General features: G+C 41.2%; 1 protein-coding gene across 1 annotated transcript in view; it reads left to right on the forward strand.

The window, feature by feature from the left end:
- The window catches only part of GABBR2 (gamma-aminobutyric acid type B receptor subunit 2), a 456,087-nt gene extending 438,405 nt beyond the window's left edge, over positions 1-17,682 (forward strand). Inside the window, exons 17-19 of the mRNA XM_041408112.1 lie at positions 1,841-1,970; positions 10,413-10,530; positions 17,517-17,682. Of these exons, the coding sequence (XP_041264046.1) occupies positions 1,841-1,970; positions 10,413-10,530; positions 17,517-17,682 (414 nt within the window). The remainder of the gene's footprint in view (positions 1-1,840; positions 1,971-10,412; positions 10,531-17,516) is intronic.
- Positions 17,683-18,610: the final 928 nt, after the last annotated feature.

Here is an 18,610-nt window from a genome sequence, read left to right on the forward strand (position 1 = left end):
GAAATAATAGGAAAGAGGCAATTTGTATGGATTGCTAACTAGTACGGCAAATACTTGGCAGGTGTGATAAAATGAAAATGTGCCTTAGCAAAATGGAATTAAACTTGCCCTATTTATTTGTGACAGGCCAATTACCCTGCTGTTTCACATGGACATGCTGAGCTCCAGAGTGTAAAGTGTAACCTTTATAAGCAAGCATAACAGAGACTCGCAGCCCCAGGAGCACTTAAGGGCTGCCTTTGTTCCTGTTTATGGTTGAGTTCTGAGGCTGCTGTTGCTGTTATTTCTCAACCTCTGTGAGAGTTAGCTCAAAAACTTGCTAGACATATTTTTACATCTTCCATGAAACAGAATTACATATTTTCTTGAGGTAGAAAAATACCTTTATGAATGTGTGCGCTGACTCTTTTGACGCAAAGGTGGTGGTTTCTTCAGTACCTACTGAGGGAAAGGCTGAGGACATGAGTGGAGTACATGAATTACATAACAGCTATAGCATGCACATTTATAGTTATGTCCATCCTTGCTCAGTAGACCTGAAACGATGACAAACCAGTCTTGAAGACTGCCCAATTTTTGAGACAAGATAACCATAACTGATCATATCATAAAGAAATTAACCTGTTCTTAGTCACTCTGTATTCTTACCCCTTGAAGAAAAACTATTTTTTTTTTTTTGTAACAGTTATTTCTTTGCCCAGATCTTAATGACAATTGCCTATGTAACTATAAAGTATTTGCTCAGGCTACCAGAGAGTCCAAAAGTAAAAGTTATCTCTGCCTTGTTAAAGAAATTTAGTTCAGCTTTGCCAGGTCCCTTTCATGTGAGAGCCTTGAAATTTTTAATGAAGGCCTAGCTTCCTGCTGGCTATTTCTGTTCCTTTACTCTACTGTAGTTTTTTTTCTACTAAACCTCCTAACACAAGCTCTCGGCCACTGCCCCACAAGGCTCATGATGGCACATGTAAGGCTGATCAGAGAAGCCACATTGGTGCTTGCAGGGCCCTGACTTTTTCTTTCAGACTTTGCTTAAATAGATAGAATTCCCACAACCAGTGGGTCCAATTCAGTTTCATTGTCAAGGGGATTTGGAACATGCCCTACCATGGCTAGCAGCTACATCTCTGGCTCATCTAGTTTGAGATCCTATGTCCCAGTTCTAGAAGGAAAAACATACATCTAAATTCAGCGCTTTTAAAATTCAGTTAAGCTGGTAGTGAGTGGGACATACTCTGGACACTACACTGTGTACAACTGCTCACAAAGAGGATTAGGAAGCTTGTTTCTTTTAGTTTTCTGTTGGGGCTGTAGACAACTGAGTACAAGTCAGCTTCTGAGGAGGGCACACTGTGCTCTGCTCAGTGCTAAAAGCTCAGCTCTACCATTCCTGGTAGAGTTGACTGCTGTCACATGACTGGACATGCCATAGCTCCCTTGTATTCTCCAGTATCTTCAATAATTTGATGGATGAAATGGTATAGCTATGTATGCCACAATTTTGCATGTAGATGATAAATAGTTCAGAGGTTTTCAGATTGGGCTTTCTTATGCCCCTACCTTTCTCATTTGTCAGTACACTTGAATTGCTTCTGCTGTCAACTACTAAAGCTTATTCCTCTCCTATGCCCTGTGTGCAGTGTCACAGTTGAACACAATTTTTTACTCGTAGCACTATTTTTAGAGGTAGTGTAATAGTGCTATAAGAAAACTGTATTTGTCACAGTGTCATAATTGCATTAACACCTGCCTTCCAGCCTAATTATAGAAAGCTGTGCCTCAGTGCAGATACCTGAAGCAAGGATTCTAGGATTTTGAAGGATTTGTACTCTTTGTTTTGCAGCTGGACAAAGACTTGGAAGAGGTCACAATGCAACTTCAGGACACTCCTGAGAAAACAACATACATTAAGCAGAACCACTATCAGGACCTTAATGACATTCTTAGTATACGGAACTTCACAGACGGCAAAGGTGAGTGTCACTAAAATCCATTAGTGGCTTAACATGCCAAACCTTTGAATAGCAATCTCATTGAATTGGTTTCAGAGCACTCAGACCTTGGTAAGACAATTTCAATATTTTGGTTGAATTACTGAGAGTATGCAGATTCAAATAATAAACTACATGGTACCCACTGAATAGTTATTTCTGTATATACATCTTTTTTGTAATACACATGGTGGAGTGGGAAACTTTAAGAAGTGCACTTGTGTTCAGAAGCCAAGTTTTTTGGGCTGCATAGAGAGAGGGAAGTCACAGATTTTTAAGCCCAGTTTAATATGTGATTGCCTGACTAGGATGCTGAAATCCTGCTTTTGGACACTGCTATCAAGCACGTAAAAGAGAAGCATGTAAATATTTCAGTGCTGGTTTTGATTCTAAATGCAGAATTGAAGCCACTCATGTATGAAAGTTCTTCCCTAGAAACTGATAAAAAGGGATTTAATGACAACTGTAATATTCCTAAGTTGTTTCTCCTGTGTCTCTTCCATTGCTCCCTGAAGAAATACATGCAAGAGAGTTTCTTCCATTAGAGCCATTTTGCTTTTTGGGAAAGCAATAAAATCTGGTGCATAGTGCAATAAAAGTGGAAGCCAGGACATCCACCTTCCATATCTGACTCTAAAATGGACTTAATTTGTGACTTCTGGCAGATAGCCTTGTACAGATGATTGTTACTGTAGTGCATGAAAAACTGGTTTCTCTGTGTTTGGAATTTATATATTTGCATGTTTGTTACACTGCAAGGCTCAAGCTTCTTTTTGATGTGGCACCATAGGCTTGATTATTTGGGACAGAAGTTACTCCTATGAATATATTTGAAGAACAATTTTACAACCACAGCAACAGTTCACATATGTTTTTGAAGTATATTGAAATTTCTGTTTGCTAAGATTACTTTTTCTTGAGCTTTTTCTTTTAGCCTGGGTATACACTGGGTTGTATAACTTGTGGTGTATAACTTGTGGCAAAAGGAAGAAAAAGGGAGTGTTCCCAGTGTCCTTTTTAAAAGTAAAAAAAAAAAAAAAAAAAAAAAAAAAAAAAAGAAGAGGGGAAAGGAGGAAAAGGAAAACGTAAATAGCTGCTGGAGGCGTGTGATTATTGGGCTGAGATCAGGAGCAAGATCTAACATCAGTGAGTGGGATGAGGCAGTTTGAAAGGAACACATAGAATGTTACTCTCATGTCAGATGCTCCAGGAAAAATGATAAATCATGAATAATATTTCAAGCAGAAAAGATACATTGCATTGTGCCAAATGCCCATCTGAGTCTGGGTATGAGAACCAAAAAATTATTCTCAAGAAATACACTGGGTATAAATTTAGGATGGATGCTTCCCACAGCAAGATGCACTCCATTAGCACTAGGAGGCTGGCAAAGAAATCAAGGATAAAATATAACCTTTCTGCACTTACTTGTGGCTATGTCTACAAAAGACATTGATGCCTAACAGCTGCTTTAAGCAATAGCATCCAAGATTGCCTTTGTTTCTAAGTTTCCCCCAGTACAGCTCCCTAGCTTTTACATTTCTGCTGTGGGGTGCATATTTCAAATAATCTGTAAGCATGGAGCGTTAATGTCCAGAGAAGCTTGGAACTATGTATTATTGGGCTTTACGGGGTAGATATTCTGCATACTGAAGGTGCTGGACACATTTTTCTCAATGGACCTACCACATAAAGCTCCACACAAAAGGTGGGACAGATGGAGAAAGACACTTTCCCTTGTCAAAATTTATATGGAAAGGTGAGAGTACCCATTTACCTGAGAGTGAGGAAGATGTGGATCCCAATTTGCAGAAGGTGTTTGAAGCCTGGTCCCACTCCTGGTGGCAAATACTCCACGCATGCATATTATAGTGTATCCTGATTCTGGCACAAGTGACACTAAATATTTATACTTCCAGGCTCTGAGCCACTGTGATCAGCAACCCCTGCTAGCCTTTTCCTGTCCCTCCAATTCAATTTCTTCTGCCTCTTATCTTTCCACATTGCCCTGTACCTTATCTACATCTGAATCTCCTGTCTGTTCCTCTCACTGCACCCATTCCCAATAGTCAACCTATGTGCTTAATATAAATTTGCTGTTCCAATCAAAATAACAGGGCTTTGGAGAATTCATGCTGCTGAGTCACTGCTGATTCTGTGCAGATACAAACAGACACCACTTAAATGATACTTAAAAAAATTCTGGCCCTTACAGCTACGGTAAAGCTAACTCTGAATGACATGGCTATGCTTTCTGTAGCTATGCATTTCATGAGCTTTCAGTAAAGGAAAGTACAGAAACTTGAAATTATGCATCCCTGGTGGTACTTGAGTGAAGCTTCAGAATTGTAAATAATCTATTAGCGTGACCTAGAAGTGACCATCTCTCTCATCCCCACTGTGCAACTGGGAAAGCCAGTCCAATATTAGTTTAAAGGTGATGATGAGGTTTGTGCCTTCTTTGATCTTATGAAAAATGTGAACTGGGAGAGCGGGAATAGGACAGTGAAAAGAGAGGCTCAAAATAGCAGCTGACTTGGAGCTAAAAATCATACCAGATAATTTGCCATGTTTGCATTGTTGTTCACTTCTATGCAAATTGTTTTTATCAAAGACCTTGCTGTTCTGGAGGAGCTCACAGGGAGAATGCCGTGTAGGGTAACCCCACTGCTATTGCTTGGACAAATGCAGAGCACTGCTCTTCACAGAACAGATCATAACATGGGATTTAGGCAATGCAGCTTGAACAAGCTCTAATCAAACTTTAATGTCATAATACACTTCAGTAGGCTTCTGATCTGTAAAAATTGCCCAGAGTTAAGAGTCCTAATTCCTACAGCCAAGTGCCAGAGGTGGTTATTTGATTAATCTCTTCCTTCCCCACCACCCTCAGTTAATTCAAACATATGGATTTAAGATACGAAAGTTAAATTACTTTAGCCCAAATAGGTAGATACAGCTGTGAGCTCCTATATCTGCCTGACCTCAGGCAGCGTTTCATAACTTTGGGGTTCCTGGTTAGTTGTTAACAGCAACAGCTCCTGGTGTATCCCATGAGCTCTTTGCTGGCACAGAGACTCCTTCCTTACAGCACATTTCAGTACATCTCATTTAAAGAGAGATATTACCTGAGACACTCAACTCTTGTACGCAAATGTGTGATGTCCCTGAGACATCTACAGCAACTGGCTATGTAAGAAAAGCAATTAGGAAAATGTGATTTGCGGTTTATGGCTTGATTGCTTTCTTTTAATGCAGGCTTTTTAGCTGCACTGCTACACAACTTTGTGTAGTCAAGCAGTTTTTAGCATGCTCCATGGACTATAGCTCTGAAACTTCAGATGCTGGATTTAAGAGGGCATCCCCTTAACTTAATTTCCTACATTCCTCAGACAAATTTGAGTCACTGTGCCTGTTAGTGACCTCAGCTCTGTGCACAGTGCAACATTAACTTCTCCCCTGGAATTTGTGGGATGTGGTGGCCTTGCTGGAGTGGCAGAGCCACATTACAGCCTGGGTTTGAGGCAGGGATGGGGTGTGGGGGAGGCTGGTACTTGGCTCAGGCCATCTCTGCACCAGACAGAGCCATTCAGCAGGAAGAGTCAGGCTTGGAGGCACAGTTGTGATTGCCAGGCTGACATTTGGAAAAAAGGGGGACAAGTGTCTCAACTGTGATGCTGTGTAAAGGGGAGGGGGGGCAGGGGGGGAGACTAGATAATTTTGCTACACTTAGAATCTTACTATCTTACTCTATTTGACTTCTTTTTGACATTTTAATACATGAAATTATTTCCATGTGACATAATTCACAAAATCATGGATTGAAAGAGTTTTATATAAAGCAAAGCTCAGAAGAAATCCTGCAGAAGAATGTCCCTCTATTTCTACCTTGGCCAGTACATTTCAGAGTAGCATATTATGGAAATTAAGGAGAGACAGCCATTCTGTGGGGTGTACAGAAGAAGCAAGAGACAGCCTTGCCACAGTCCCCTGTTATGAGCAAAGCCTTTTTGCAGGTTCTCTCTCTGCAGGCACCCTTCCTAGCTCAGAAAACCTTGTCTGTTTTAAGCCAGAAAGCAGTCTTTACTCATTGCTGTAAATGGGCTGGGAGCATTCATTTACATGTCAGAGATGCCTACATACTGTCACTTGTCACCCCACTCCGATGTTTCCTGGTGTTAGTTTTTCCCCATGTAAAAGCAGCTCAAAGAAAAACAGATTTCAAAGGCGTGTTGCTCACAAATGCAAAGCAAAACAGAGTTCGTCTGTGATAGATGGGGGAAGTATTATTTCTATGAAGTTCATGCAATTCAAGCAATAATGTTGAGACTGAAAAAGAGATTCAAAGGTAAGGGCTTTCAGAAATAACTCTTTTAGAGGGATGCTGTTTTGAAGAAAGGATGTAGTTCCTTTCTTTATAGAGATATATAGAGACATGTATGCTAGTTTCTATGAAGCCTAACAAATGGATTCAATCCTGAAACTGGAGCTTGTGTCTGTTTCAACAGGGAGACCAACTTATCAGATGTTCAGTACCTGCCCTTTCTTGCACAGAAATTAATCTGTAGTAAGGGAAATTTCTTCTGATTTAAAGTAGTATAAATCAGAGCAGAATCTTGCTGTCTTTTCTTTTTAAAAAATCATCCTCTCAAAACACAGCTATGAGAAGCTGTGGTTTAGGTTGCCAATGTAGTATGCTTACTTCAGAGAACTTTTTTCTGATTACCAGAAGACAATATGATAATTTTAATTTTTCCTTTCAGTTTACTTTCTTAACATCCTATTTACATGAAAAACAGAGACTGGCTAGTCATGTTTCACAGTCCAAACAACAGAACTGAAAAAAATTACAGTAGGTTTTCAAAATCTGCCTCTAGTTTTAAAGTTTCCTGAGCTCTTTATAAATCAGCAATCTCTGCCAGATCTTGTAAGTCCTTGTTAAACCACACTTGCTTCTTTGTGGAGCATAATATATGTTTTCTAGCAAAGAGAAACAATAGGAGAATTGAAAGATGTTGGATGAAGAGCCGTTCTGTCATCCAGTTCTAAGCCATCAGAGGAATATTGCCACTAAAGCGTAATGATGAAGATGTTCAATAAAGCTGCAGTGTGCAAACATCAACCAAACAAGCACCTAGTTAAAAAAAAATATGTTTTCTAAACTCTTGGAAGGAATTGAAGCATCATCAGTCACCTGGTGCATTCTGCCTGCAGCTGAATGAGGGCTGTTAATATGCACATTTAAGCCTGCCCAGGTAATTTTGGCAGCAGAGGTTGCAGAGTGATTATAGGTCACCCCTGCCAGAGGGAGAGCAGCCGGGAACAGTGACCTCCTCACTGAGCCCCTCGGCAGCCTGCATCAGGTGTGCTCTTGCAGCTCAGAGCTTTGTAAATGGAAGCTGGTTTTTTGCTACAGGTAGGCAAAGGTCCCAAGCTAAAGCCTTCTGCCTCTCACCAACCACTGGCAGCGAGCTTTGTTTTATAATGAGCCCATTGCCGAGCGCTCTGTGAGGCTCTTGAGATGTATTTGTCTTTTCTCCCAACAGCTTTCTGAATGGAAAGTGCTCAGGCATCACTTATCCGGACTTCTGAGTTCCGGTTTGAGGTCTACAAAGGTGAAAATTATTTAGAAGGTGCTCCTGGCTAATGTAATTTCAATTTAAAAGGTAGTTACATCATCTGGGTGCAACTTACTGGGTAGAATCTGCAGCGGCACACAGTGCCCTGAGAATGAAGGACATTTTCCAACCAGCATACTTAATGGACAGAGGAATAGAGAGGATGGGGAAGTATCAAAAAGACTGCAACATTTTCCAGGGGAAACTGGGAAATCAAATGTTTACCACTACTTTCAGCTGGTCATGTATATAAAACTAGTTTTCTAAACCCTTAAGTTTTTAAAGTGCATATGGCAATAGTGTTTTTTCTTTAAGCTCCAGCTCCCAGAAGCATATGACTAAGTGAGAAACTTGCTCTTCATTATTTAAATGAAAGGTAAATGAAAAATAAAGATATTCTAGTTTCCATAGCTGCAAAATAAAAACTAACAACTCCTCTCCCAAAATGCTTAACAAATAAGTATTACTTTTTTTTTTTTAATTTTGAAAGAAGCAAATGAAAAAAGGAAAAAAAAAAGTCTGTGTTTTGTCTGTATTATATACATATACAATTTTGTACCAAATACAAAATTTGCATTTGGTAGCCCTGTATGCAGAAATGTATTCAGTGCATTAAGGGCAAGTCATAATGCAAGAGTGGTAGAAAAGAGTCTATTAAGAATAACACACGGTGATATATGGGCAGTTGGTGTTGAGAGGTGAGTAGGAAGAGAATATATGATTTCTGCTCTACTCTAAACTAAATCCCCCACCTTTTTGACAAGGACCACCTCCTTCTCTTTCTCTCTCACAGCACAGCTGAAAGTGCATGAAACTCCTTTAGTGTGTACAACACAGATTATCCTATTAAACAGCATACTCCCAAACAGCCACAGTTGCATTTTCCAATCATTTGATGAACAATTATTTATTTTGTGGCTTTTAAAAATTTTAAATTGCTTATCTTGGCAAAAGGAGTTGGAACCATAAAATAATTAAATTTAGAGCTTTTCCATCCCTAATTACAAGGGTTAATCAAATTTTTACTTTGATCAAAAAGTCAGCAGTTTCCATTGTCAGCTTAGATCAGCTCAGGACTGAATGTTGATTTTAATCACGGAAGTAAAAAGTGTTCTTTTCTACATGTCTGTTTATAGACATCACAAGACTTTTATGCAAATGTCAGACTTGATATACAAAGAAATGCAATGTACAGAAAATAAAAACTGAACTCTTGTGACAGCAAATGCCACACCAGCAAACTTCAGGCTGTCCCAAGATGATAAAACTCACTGCTTATCTTAACCACTGTCAGATTTGAGTCTTTGCTGTACTCCCTTCACACCTAAACCATCAGAGAATCCTGCCATCTCTTAATTTTAAATACTCTTCTTGCTACAACTGAATTCCTTAGCTCTCTTCTACTGACATTTTCTTGCCCCAACTGAAGCAGCTTCTCCTTTCTCACCCAGATTTTTCTCTTCAATGCAATATCAGTGAAAAATCTTGTCTCCTCTTCTGAGCTGTAGTGATCCCATGTCTGCACATTGTTGCCTCCTCACCTACACACTTGGTTGTTGCTTGCTTGTTAGGTTTTTCACAGCAGGAAGTGAATGCTGTCAAATAATGCCAGGGATGACCTGGCTGGGAGGACAATTATAGATGTTGGACTTTGTTCTCAAAACATTTATGCTTCCAGCTTCTTTCCTCAGTTTGTGTTTCTGCTGCTTGTTTTGTCCACCCAGTGCCTGTTGACAACATATATATTCCTAGCATGCAGGGAATATCAAGTCTGAGCATTATTTGGGGTTTCTGAACATGAATACAACAGAAAAGCAGCTTAACCCTTCAAAATGTACCAGCCTTTTCATGCCATTTTCCTTTTTTCTTCACACTGTTCCTGCTTTTCCCCTTCGTACCCACTTTTATATTCAAATCCTCCAGTACCCTCTTCAAGAATTTACTTCAGACTCTTCTTCCATGCTGCCTCAATGCCTGCGGCAATCACTGCTTCTCTGTTTGTGTGGCAAACAACTGCTGGTGATGGATTTGGAGCTCTCTGTAATTATTTATGAAAACTGTGAACTGCCCTCATTATTCAGATGCTTTCCGTGTGATTTTATTTGGCTTACTGCAGAAAGAGACTTTGAAAAAGCAGGCGGGAGCAGAAAGGATCTTAAAATGGCTGTGTTTGCCCATGTTTCTCAGGGGGAATGATGCCATGGGCTTCAGCACAGCTAACCAGGGACACCCAGGGCATCCAGGAGAAACAAGAATTATGATATGTTTTGTTATCACTATGCAGAAAGGAAAAAAGTGTAATGACATCATTAGCTGTCCTTGCTGCAGACAGCCCATGGACCAGTGCAACTGATGTGAATCATGTTTCCATGCTGAAAATGATGGCAGTTGCAGATAGGCAAATGGCAGCACTTAATTTCCTCTGTGATCATAAGAGTATCAAGGTTTATACATCAATGAAATTATAGTTTTTCTAGGAAAAGTCTTAAGAAGGAGGGTTTATGAAAAGGTTACAATTTCTAACTGCAAGAACAGTGGAGTTGCATTTTTTTCACATAGCCCAGGACTAGATGAGAGAGCATGATGTCACTTTTGTCACTTTTCTGTTTCTTCGTGATGGTTCCTATGGAGGAACACATCATCCAAAACAGAGGAGTACCAAACAGTCAGAGCAAAACTTGAGACTATGCTAGAATATAGGTAGTATGAGTTTACTTTGTGGCATTATGGATATCTGGAAAAAGTTAAAATGAAACTATTTTTAAATGGTCACCATGAAGTAAAATTGAATGTGTTGTCCATCCAGATGGTGAGAAAGCCATTTTGAAAAATCATCTTGATCAAAATCCACCAGCACAGTGGGGCTCATCAGACCCTTCCAGAACAAGCAAAGATCCCATAGAAGACATCAACTCTCCAGAACAGTAAGTATACATCAGTACCTTACTGACAAGATGTTAATTTAAATTATTACATTTCATCAAAGCCTGTATTTCCCATGCATGCATTTTTGTTATGGAAAGACCTTCATTGTAACCCCCTTTCAGCCAGCCCAGGCTACAGAGAGAGCCTGAGGCATCAACAGCTGGGGAATGTGAATGGCACCTCCTGAAGCACCGGCAGCAAATGTTGTACTGTGCCTCCCTGCCTCCCTCCTCACCACCCCAAAGAAACTGGAGGGACATCAGGGGCTTTAGATCCTAAGGTGCCCCAAAGACAAATCAATATGCTTATTTTCTCTTGCTGGAAACATCTGTAGCATGATGTCCAAAGTTTCTGTAGAGAGCTACAGGATTAGCTGTGCCCAAAGTTTATGGAGGAGAGAAGAGCATGTTCCTATGTGCACAAATGTCTTATGACTCTTGTCAAAAGTCCAAGTCCTTTCACACACCAGCCAGAGGGGTTCATGGTGTACGTAGACATTTTGTTCTTTTACATTCTTTAGCTAGATGAAAAATAAAAAATGTCCTGAGGGCTTTTCAACGTTGCCATAGCAGCTGGACCTGAGTTTTGGCACAGGAAAGCCCGCACTAAGTAGTTTCCCTTAGAAACAATGCTGCAGCTATAAGGAGAGGATGGTACAAAACACTGGCTAGATTTTCAGAGTGGAAAGAGTCTTCTGGTGTCAGCTTTTCTCTCTAGGATCCTACACAATAAACACGTGTGCTACCCTCCACGAGCTGAGCAGGACCTGCCATGGGCAGGAACTCAGGGGAGCGCCGTTCTCGTGTGTGCCCGGATCAGCCACTTCCCCACAGCAGCCTGGTTACACGAGCATCGCTTCATCAGTGTCTGACCTAATAGCTGTCAGACTCCTGGGCAATTTAAAAGCTTATTTAAAAACAGAATAAATTAAACAAATTATTAGAATGAGTCACATTACATCAGCAACAGTAACCCTGATTGCAGATAGTAGCTCCTGTCTTGTAGTACCTGGAGCAGGAAAACACGTGGATTTCTAAATCTGTCCTTGCGCTCAAAGAAAAAACCCAACCCAAACCTGCAAAGAAGCTAATTCACACACACATATGCACCAAAAAGAAATCCCACAGTAATATCTTGTAATTTCACAAAAGCAGGTCTCTTGCTGAGAGAGCTCTCATGACTTCATGAGGTCAGCAGAGTGCTTTAATGCATAGCTGTTAAAGGCATGGGTTTTTTTCAGCACCATTTGTCAGAAATAATGTAGTGTGAATTCATCCTCATTCACATGTGGCCCACTTACATTAAGGAAGATGCTAAGAAAAACACAGACACTCAGATAATCCAATTGTCTCGATACAGATTTAATATAGACAAAGAAAAAGAAAAATATTTGGTGGTGACAGAACTTCCTCTAGGCTAGTGATAACTGATGAGAAGACTGAGATTTCCTAAAGGTTCTGGAGAGTGGATCAGTACAAATCTGAACAATCTCTGACATTTATGGAAAGCAATTAATAAAATCCTGCTAAATCTAAACAGTGTCATTCAACACTTGCACAGCTGTGACTGTGCCAGGTCCAAGGGCCAATCTCCCCCATGAGAATGAGTTGGCACTTTGGCACCACAGCCACACTGCCCAGACACAGTGGATATGCCAGGGAGAAGAAGTATAGCTGTCCTCAGGACTTGCCTCTTTTTGACATGAGATTGCCTCTCTCCGAAATGTTTACTCTTTAAGATATCCTTCTGCACCTTTGGGATTGTTTTTCAACCTGTCTGACAGCACTTGTGTCATTTAATGGTTGATAAATGTATAATTTTTGGGAGAAAAAAAAAAGGAGTTCAAAGCAAGCTGTAGTTTCTGTCTTTCTCATTTCACTTCATACATAGGATATCTGATAGGTAGTCACATAGTCTGAGAAACTTATTTCTTATTCAAGAGCACAAATCTCAAGGAGAATTAGTCTGAAAAATATTTCCTCTTGGTCATAAACCTGTGAAAGGAGGATGTCAAGACAATAATTTTCCTGCAGAAGTTTTAACTCTTTAATAGCTGTGGGAAAAAAAAATCATCCTAGCTTCCTGTGCTTGTCAGTACTCATGAGAACTGGCATCTTCTAGTATGAAAGCTCTTATAGAGTCCAGAAAGGAGATGATTTTGGATTTTTTCATTCTTTCTCACCATTAGTACTACATTTGACTCATTGTAAGATCACTTATTCTACAGCTGTGCACAAAATAAAGGCACAACAGTATATACACACCTCAGGCAGTGGTGCAGGAAATTGTTTCACATTTGTTGATGGGTTGATGTTTACACTGCCTCAATCAGAATGTAGAAAAAAAATTTTTGTGCTTGGCTCAGATTTAGAACCCTGCACCTAAGGAAAGTGCAGTGGTATATACACACCTCAGGCAGTGATGCAGGAAATTGCTTGGCTCAGATTTAGAACCCTGCACCTAAGGAAAGTGCAGTCTGTATGACTGTAAAGCAGCCTTAGACCATGAATATCGACGAATCTCAGTTCCCTTTGCAATTCCTGCTGGGCAGGACCCAGTAGATTTTCCATACTGCCATGTAAAACTTTCCATACCTAGTCAGACCATCAGATAAGAGGAGCAAAAAGTGGGTGCTGACTGCTTTCTTTCCTGTTTACACTGTCTACACAGTATAAATTAACACCTCCTATAGCAAGCAAAGCGGTGCCAGTGCACCGGCACAAGCCCTGCACTTTGATTTCACATTTTTTAGCGTACTCCCCAGCACAGCTGTACCAGTTTGTACTCTCCCAGGTAAAGCTCAGCAACAACCCTGGGGGATGTTAGCTGTGTGGATAGACACTGTACCGTGCCAGCTCATCTCAGGTCCAGAGAGCAGTCTGAACCAGTTTAAAATAGATATAATTCTTTTCCCAGTAGGATGAGTTGTCTCTCAGGCAAAGTCATCTGCTTTGATGAGCATCCAACTGTGCATATTTCCTGATGGGCAGTCCTGCATATCTAAAGATCACATCAGTCAGCTTATCTGCATGATGGCCACGTTCAATGGTTGTCTTCTGTGACCCTTAAAGACATCCATCTGTGCACTTCATTCCTGCGTGTTGTCCCTTCTCACCAGTGACCTACATCCAGCAGGTCGTTCGTTTTTGGCACCATTAGAATTTATTCCATTCTCATTTTAACAGCAACGATATGTAACAGATCTCTAAGTAGAGGTGATTACAGATTTCTGTGGGACCTCACTAAAACTTGCCATCCTAATAGACTATATCTATATGCAGGGTTTTTTTGTAACCTTCAAAGCATAACTTCAAAGCATAACTGGAGCCAGTTATGTTAATTTAAGTAACAAAAAATTCTTATTCAAAAAATTTGGTTGTGACTGGATTATTGCATTGGAGTCATGTATATGCCTCAGCATGAACAGGCCTTTGTTACTTGGTTTCTTCACTGAGTGGTTTGTCTATCATCTATCTATCTATGATCTTACTCAAATATGTCATTAAAATAAGGTGGGTTCAGAAGAGTTAGTTCACTTGCTAGTAGAACATCTTGCTTTACTGTAATGTTTTAGAGCTTCCCCAGCTTCCCTGCATTTGCTAAAAATCAGCATTAATGTACTGCAGAATTAAGTGAAATAATCCCTGACTGCTTAGACACAGTTTACACACACGCACAGAACTTCAGATGTTTCACTGTTTGACTGTTGCAGCAATTTCTTTCAGTCCCCCCACTTACCAATGGATCTTATTAGTGATTTTCTATGGCAAAACCAAAATATATTTTAGATGCCTTGGTCCCCCTTGTGGTATTGTGCATTCCCATGTGCACTGCATTGTGCTCCTGCATTGACACTGGAAGCCAGTGTTTTACCTGATTTTATGCTTCCCTAATAAATGGTATTTCTGTACACAGCTGAGGACACTTGCCCTCACACAGAACCTGATGAGTGGGTGCTCTGTGTGTGGAATCATCTTCGCTTTTCATCTCCTTCAGTGGTTGCCTGTGATTCTAGACCCACTATTACCAACCATTACCTCTCCAAAATACTTGACCATATATGTGCTTTCACATACATATCTGTATAGTGTGGATAACTTGAAACCAAATTCCTGGAGTCATATAATGGGCTGGAAGGGATCTTTAAGGGTCAGCCAGTCCAACCCCCCTGCAATGAGCAGAGACAGCTTCAAGTAGATCAGGTTGTTCAAATTCCCATCCAGCTTGGCCTTGAATGTCTCTGGGGATGGGGTGTCTGACCCCACCCTCATCATAAAAATTTGTTACTTTTATGTAGTCTAAATCCATCCTCTTTTGTTTAAAACCTCACACAGCATCCTCTCACTCCATGCCCTTGTAAAAAGTCCCTCTCCAGCTTTCTTGTAAGCCCCCTTTAGGTACCAGAAGGCAGCTTTAAGGCTTCCCTGGAGCTTTCTCTTCTCCAAGATGAAAAACACCAGCTCTCTCAGCCTGTTTTCATGGAAGACATCCCCCAGCCCTCTGATTTTCATTGTGGCCTTCCTTGGGATTTGCTCCAGCAGGTCCACATTCTTCTTATGAGAAGAGCTGATATTCCAGGTGGGGTCTCGCCAGAGCAGAGCAGAGGGGCAGCATCACTTCCCTCATACTGCTGGCCACACTGCTTTTGATGCAGCCCAGGATGTGATTAACTTTCTGGGCTGCAAGTACACATTGCTGGGCACTTTTCATGTGCCATCAAGTGCACTTTTCATCCACCATCACCCCCAGTTTTCTCTTGGCAGGACTGCTCTTGATCTCTTCATCCTCCAGCCTGTATTGATACCAAGGATTCCCCCCAAAGCATTGGCAAAATGTGGCAGGAATGGAAGAAGGGAAAATCACTGATATTGGGGGGAAAAAAACCTAAAAAGAGTGAGCCAAGGCACAAAATTTACTTTCACTTCAGGCAAAAATACCAGGTTTGTTTGGATTTTGCAACTCATTTTGTTTCATGTTTCACTCTAGGGGTTTTGTCTACAATCTTAATTGTGTGCAAGTCTCCAGACTACAGTTCTCTGCCCCAATTCCAGGAACCAAGTTTTCAAGTGAAAGTAAACTTTTAAGTACAGTTAAAGCAAAATTTGCCACCCACTGCAGCCACTGTTGGCATAGCTAAATAAACATGCTTTGTCCATGGCTAACACTGAAATGGATAAAAAAATCCTATTCACTTGATTATGCAACTGGATTCTCTTGGAGTAGCTTCAAAAAGCCCTTTAATGAGAACTCTATAACAGCTGAACAAAGTAAGCATTTCCACTGTGGGAAAATAAGTGCAGGCAATTCTGCATTTGACCCCTCAACAAGAGACAGAATGACAATCCACAGCATCAGGCTCATAAGGATTCAGCACAGGGAAACATCAAGCCATGCCCCCTCTGCACTCCTTGGGAACAAGGCATGACTTCATTGATAGCACTAGGAAGAGCCAAGCACAGTAGCAAAATAACAATGAATGGGTTTTGTTTAGTTTCAGGAATGCACTGACAGCACTAGAATGATCATCAGTGAGGACTAACATTGTGTGAAACTTTAGAAAGGAGTTTGAGGGGGACAAACAATGAGAAAGAGTTTCCTGGGTAGGCAGACAACAGCTACATCTACTGCACCTCTGTATAAACAAGCTGAAGTTTGTAGTGAAGAAACTAATGAGGAGAACACTGCATTTCTTTCTGTTTTAATTCAAAAGCTATACTGCTTGCATCCCAAGCAGTGCAACAGATGCCCTAGTACTTGTCTTTGCTACCTAACACAAACAAAAAAGCAATTAAGTAATTTGAATCAAAAAGGCTGTCCAAAGGCTAGCTTTCAAAGAACCACCTCTTATAAAGGCCTTTCTATACACTGACATTATATCAGATAGCAGGCAAACATAAATTTAAAACTCTATTATAATGGTACAATGCTTTCTATGGGCATTTTTGTCCTGAAATCCAAAGTTCAGCTCAGTCACTTTGACATCTCTCTTCTCTTTAGAAAGTGCCTCTATGTTTCAAGGGGGAAATGTCTTCAAATACAAAGCCATCCTGATGATAAAATGACTGAAAACACCTTTTACACCAGCAAGCCCTAACAGGATTTTGATTTTGTGAAAGGTGCTAGTATATCCACAGCACAGGAGTAGCAGAGCCCTTTTCTCATGGCACCATCCTGTCCAAGGAAAGGGCTTAGTTAGACCTGTGAGCATGATTTAGAATTCATTTAAAAAAAAATGCCCGTTGTCATTATGTCAATCCACTTGGAAAAATAGATACAGAATTCTGGGTTCTGGAACACTGAATTTTAGTATGGGTGTTGGGCAGGACTGTTTTTAGGGTGCCAACTCCTCAGTCCCATAGCACTGACTGACAGAACTCAAAAGCATCTATCACCTCAAAAGCACAGACCCAGACTTTAAAGAGGAGCTACTTAAAAGAAGAAAAGGCTATCAGTCCCAAATCCCTCCTGCCATGCACCTGTGTTTGCTTTAGCTGGAGTTGCAGAAATGCCATGCTTAGTACTGACATCCTTGTGCTAAGTGGTGCGTGGCTTGAAACTCAGTCTGTGACCTCATGCATGTCTACACTGTTGGATGGGGCTCTGCAGGCAGCAGATCACTTTGCAGGGGGTGGGGGGGTCACCAAGCCATACACACTCTTTGCAAACTTAAGGTTTTCCTTTTCTTGGTATCAGCAGTCTAACAATTATCTGAATGTGGCTGGGAATTTCAGGAGGTTGTGGCATGCTGAGAAAGCAGACTTAGTTTCCTTTGTCGTGTCCAACCTGTCAGAAAAATTCGCCAAGGGGAGAACAGCATCATGGTGGCACAGTTCAGCATCAGCAAGAGCGATGCTCCTGGCGTTAACCCTGTCGGTCAGAGCGGCAGGCACAGAGGACTGCCTCGCAGCAGCCTGGGAATGCAGCAGCCATGTGATGTGCTCCATGTGCCCCTTGGCTAACGCTCCTCTCCCTGTCTCTCCCGCAGCATACAGCGCCGGCTGTCCTTGCAGCTGCCCATCCTTCATCACGCCTACCTGCCGTCCATAGGAGGAGTTGATGCCAGCTGTGCCAGCCCGTGTGTAAGCCCCAGTGCCAGTCCTCGGCACAGACACGTGCCACCCTCCTTCCGAGTGATGGTTTCGGGGCTGTAGGAGGGCGAGATCAGTGCTTCCTGAACTGCTTTTAAGTACTCAAAGACTGGACTAAACATCTGACCTAGAACTCTGCTACAAACATGTAACATTGGCTCTTACCGCAGAGGAACTTCTGCTGAGGCCCTCGTCACAGGAGTGCCCACGTAACTCGTGTGAAAAAGCAAAGGAGGACACAAAGAGTTTGATCTGTAGCCTTATTCATGGAGTTTTTATTTCTTCACCTAGAAGTCACTGAAAAATGTTTCTTCCAAAATTTCTACTAGCAACAAGGATGCTGGGATATATGGATCTTGCAAAAAAGACACTAGGGAAAAAAAAGCAAACAAAAAACCACTCAAATGTCACTGAGCTTTACGTGGCTGCTGAGAACATGCAATTCTATACTGTATCCATGTAAGGAAAATGTAGTGGTTGAGCTATACCATGTTGGAATAGATACACTCATTTTTACAAGAGTTGTGTTAAATTGCTGGAAACATTCTGCACTGGTTAGTCTTGCTTTTTTTTCATTTCAGGGATGATGTTTAGTAGGAAAGAAGAAATGTGAGAAATGATTCCTTGGGTGTCATTGAGACTGCTGTGCTGTGAGCAGGGTCACCTTTACCTTGCAGCTGTATGTGCAACTCAAGCAGAGCCTGAAGCTCCAGCTCTGAGTTGCCACCAGCTGGAGAGCTGCTGATTGCAAGCAGAGCACTTCACCCTTCTCCAGGGCAATGATAGTGACTGCTGACCATCTGCAGCTTCATTTCTAGCAAAGTTTCTGCACCTATTTCAGGATAAACACCACCAACCATAACACACTAAACTGAAAAAAGTCCTAGGGCTGATAACTCAGGAAACTGAGGACAGATGGGCAGTAAAGTCTTAATGCCACAGGATGAATTGTTTTTCCTAGTTTGTTTGAATTGTGTCACACATAATTACG

Source organism: Onychostruthus taczanowskii, unplaced genomic scaffold (assembly GCF_017590055.1).
Source record: "Onychostruthus taczanowskii isolate IOZ18803 unplaced genomic scaffold, ASM1759005v1 scaffold29, whole genome shotgun sequence".
NCBI lineage: Eukaryota > Metazoa > Chordata > Aves > Passeriformes > Passeridae > Onychostruthus > Onychostruthus taczanowskii.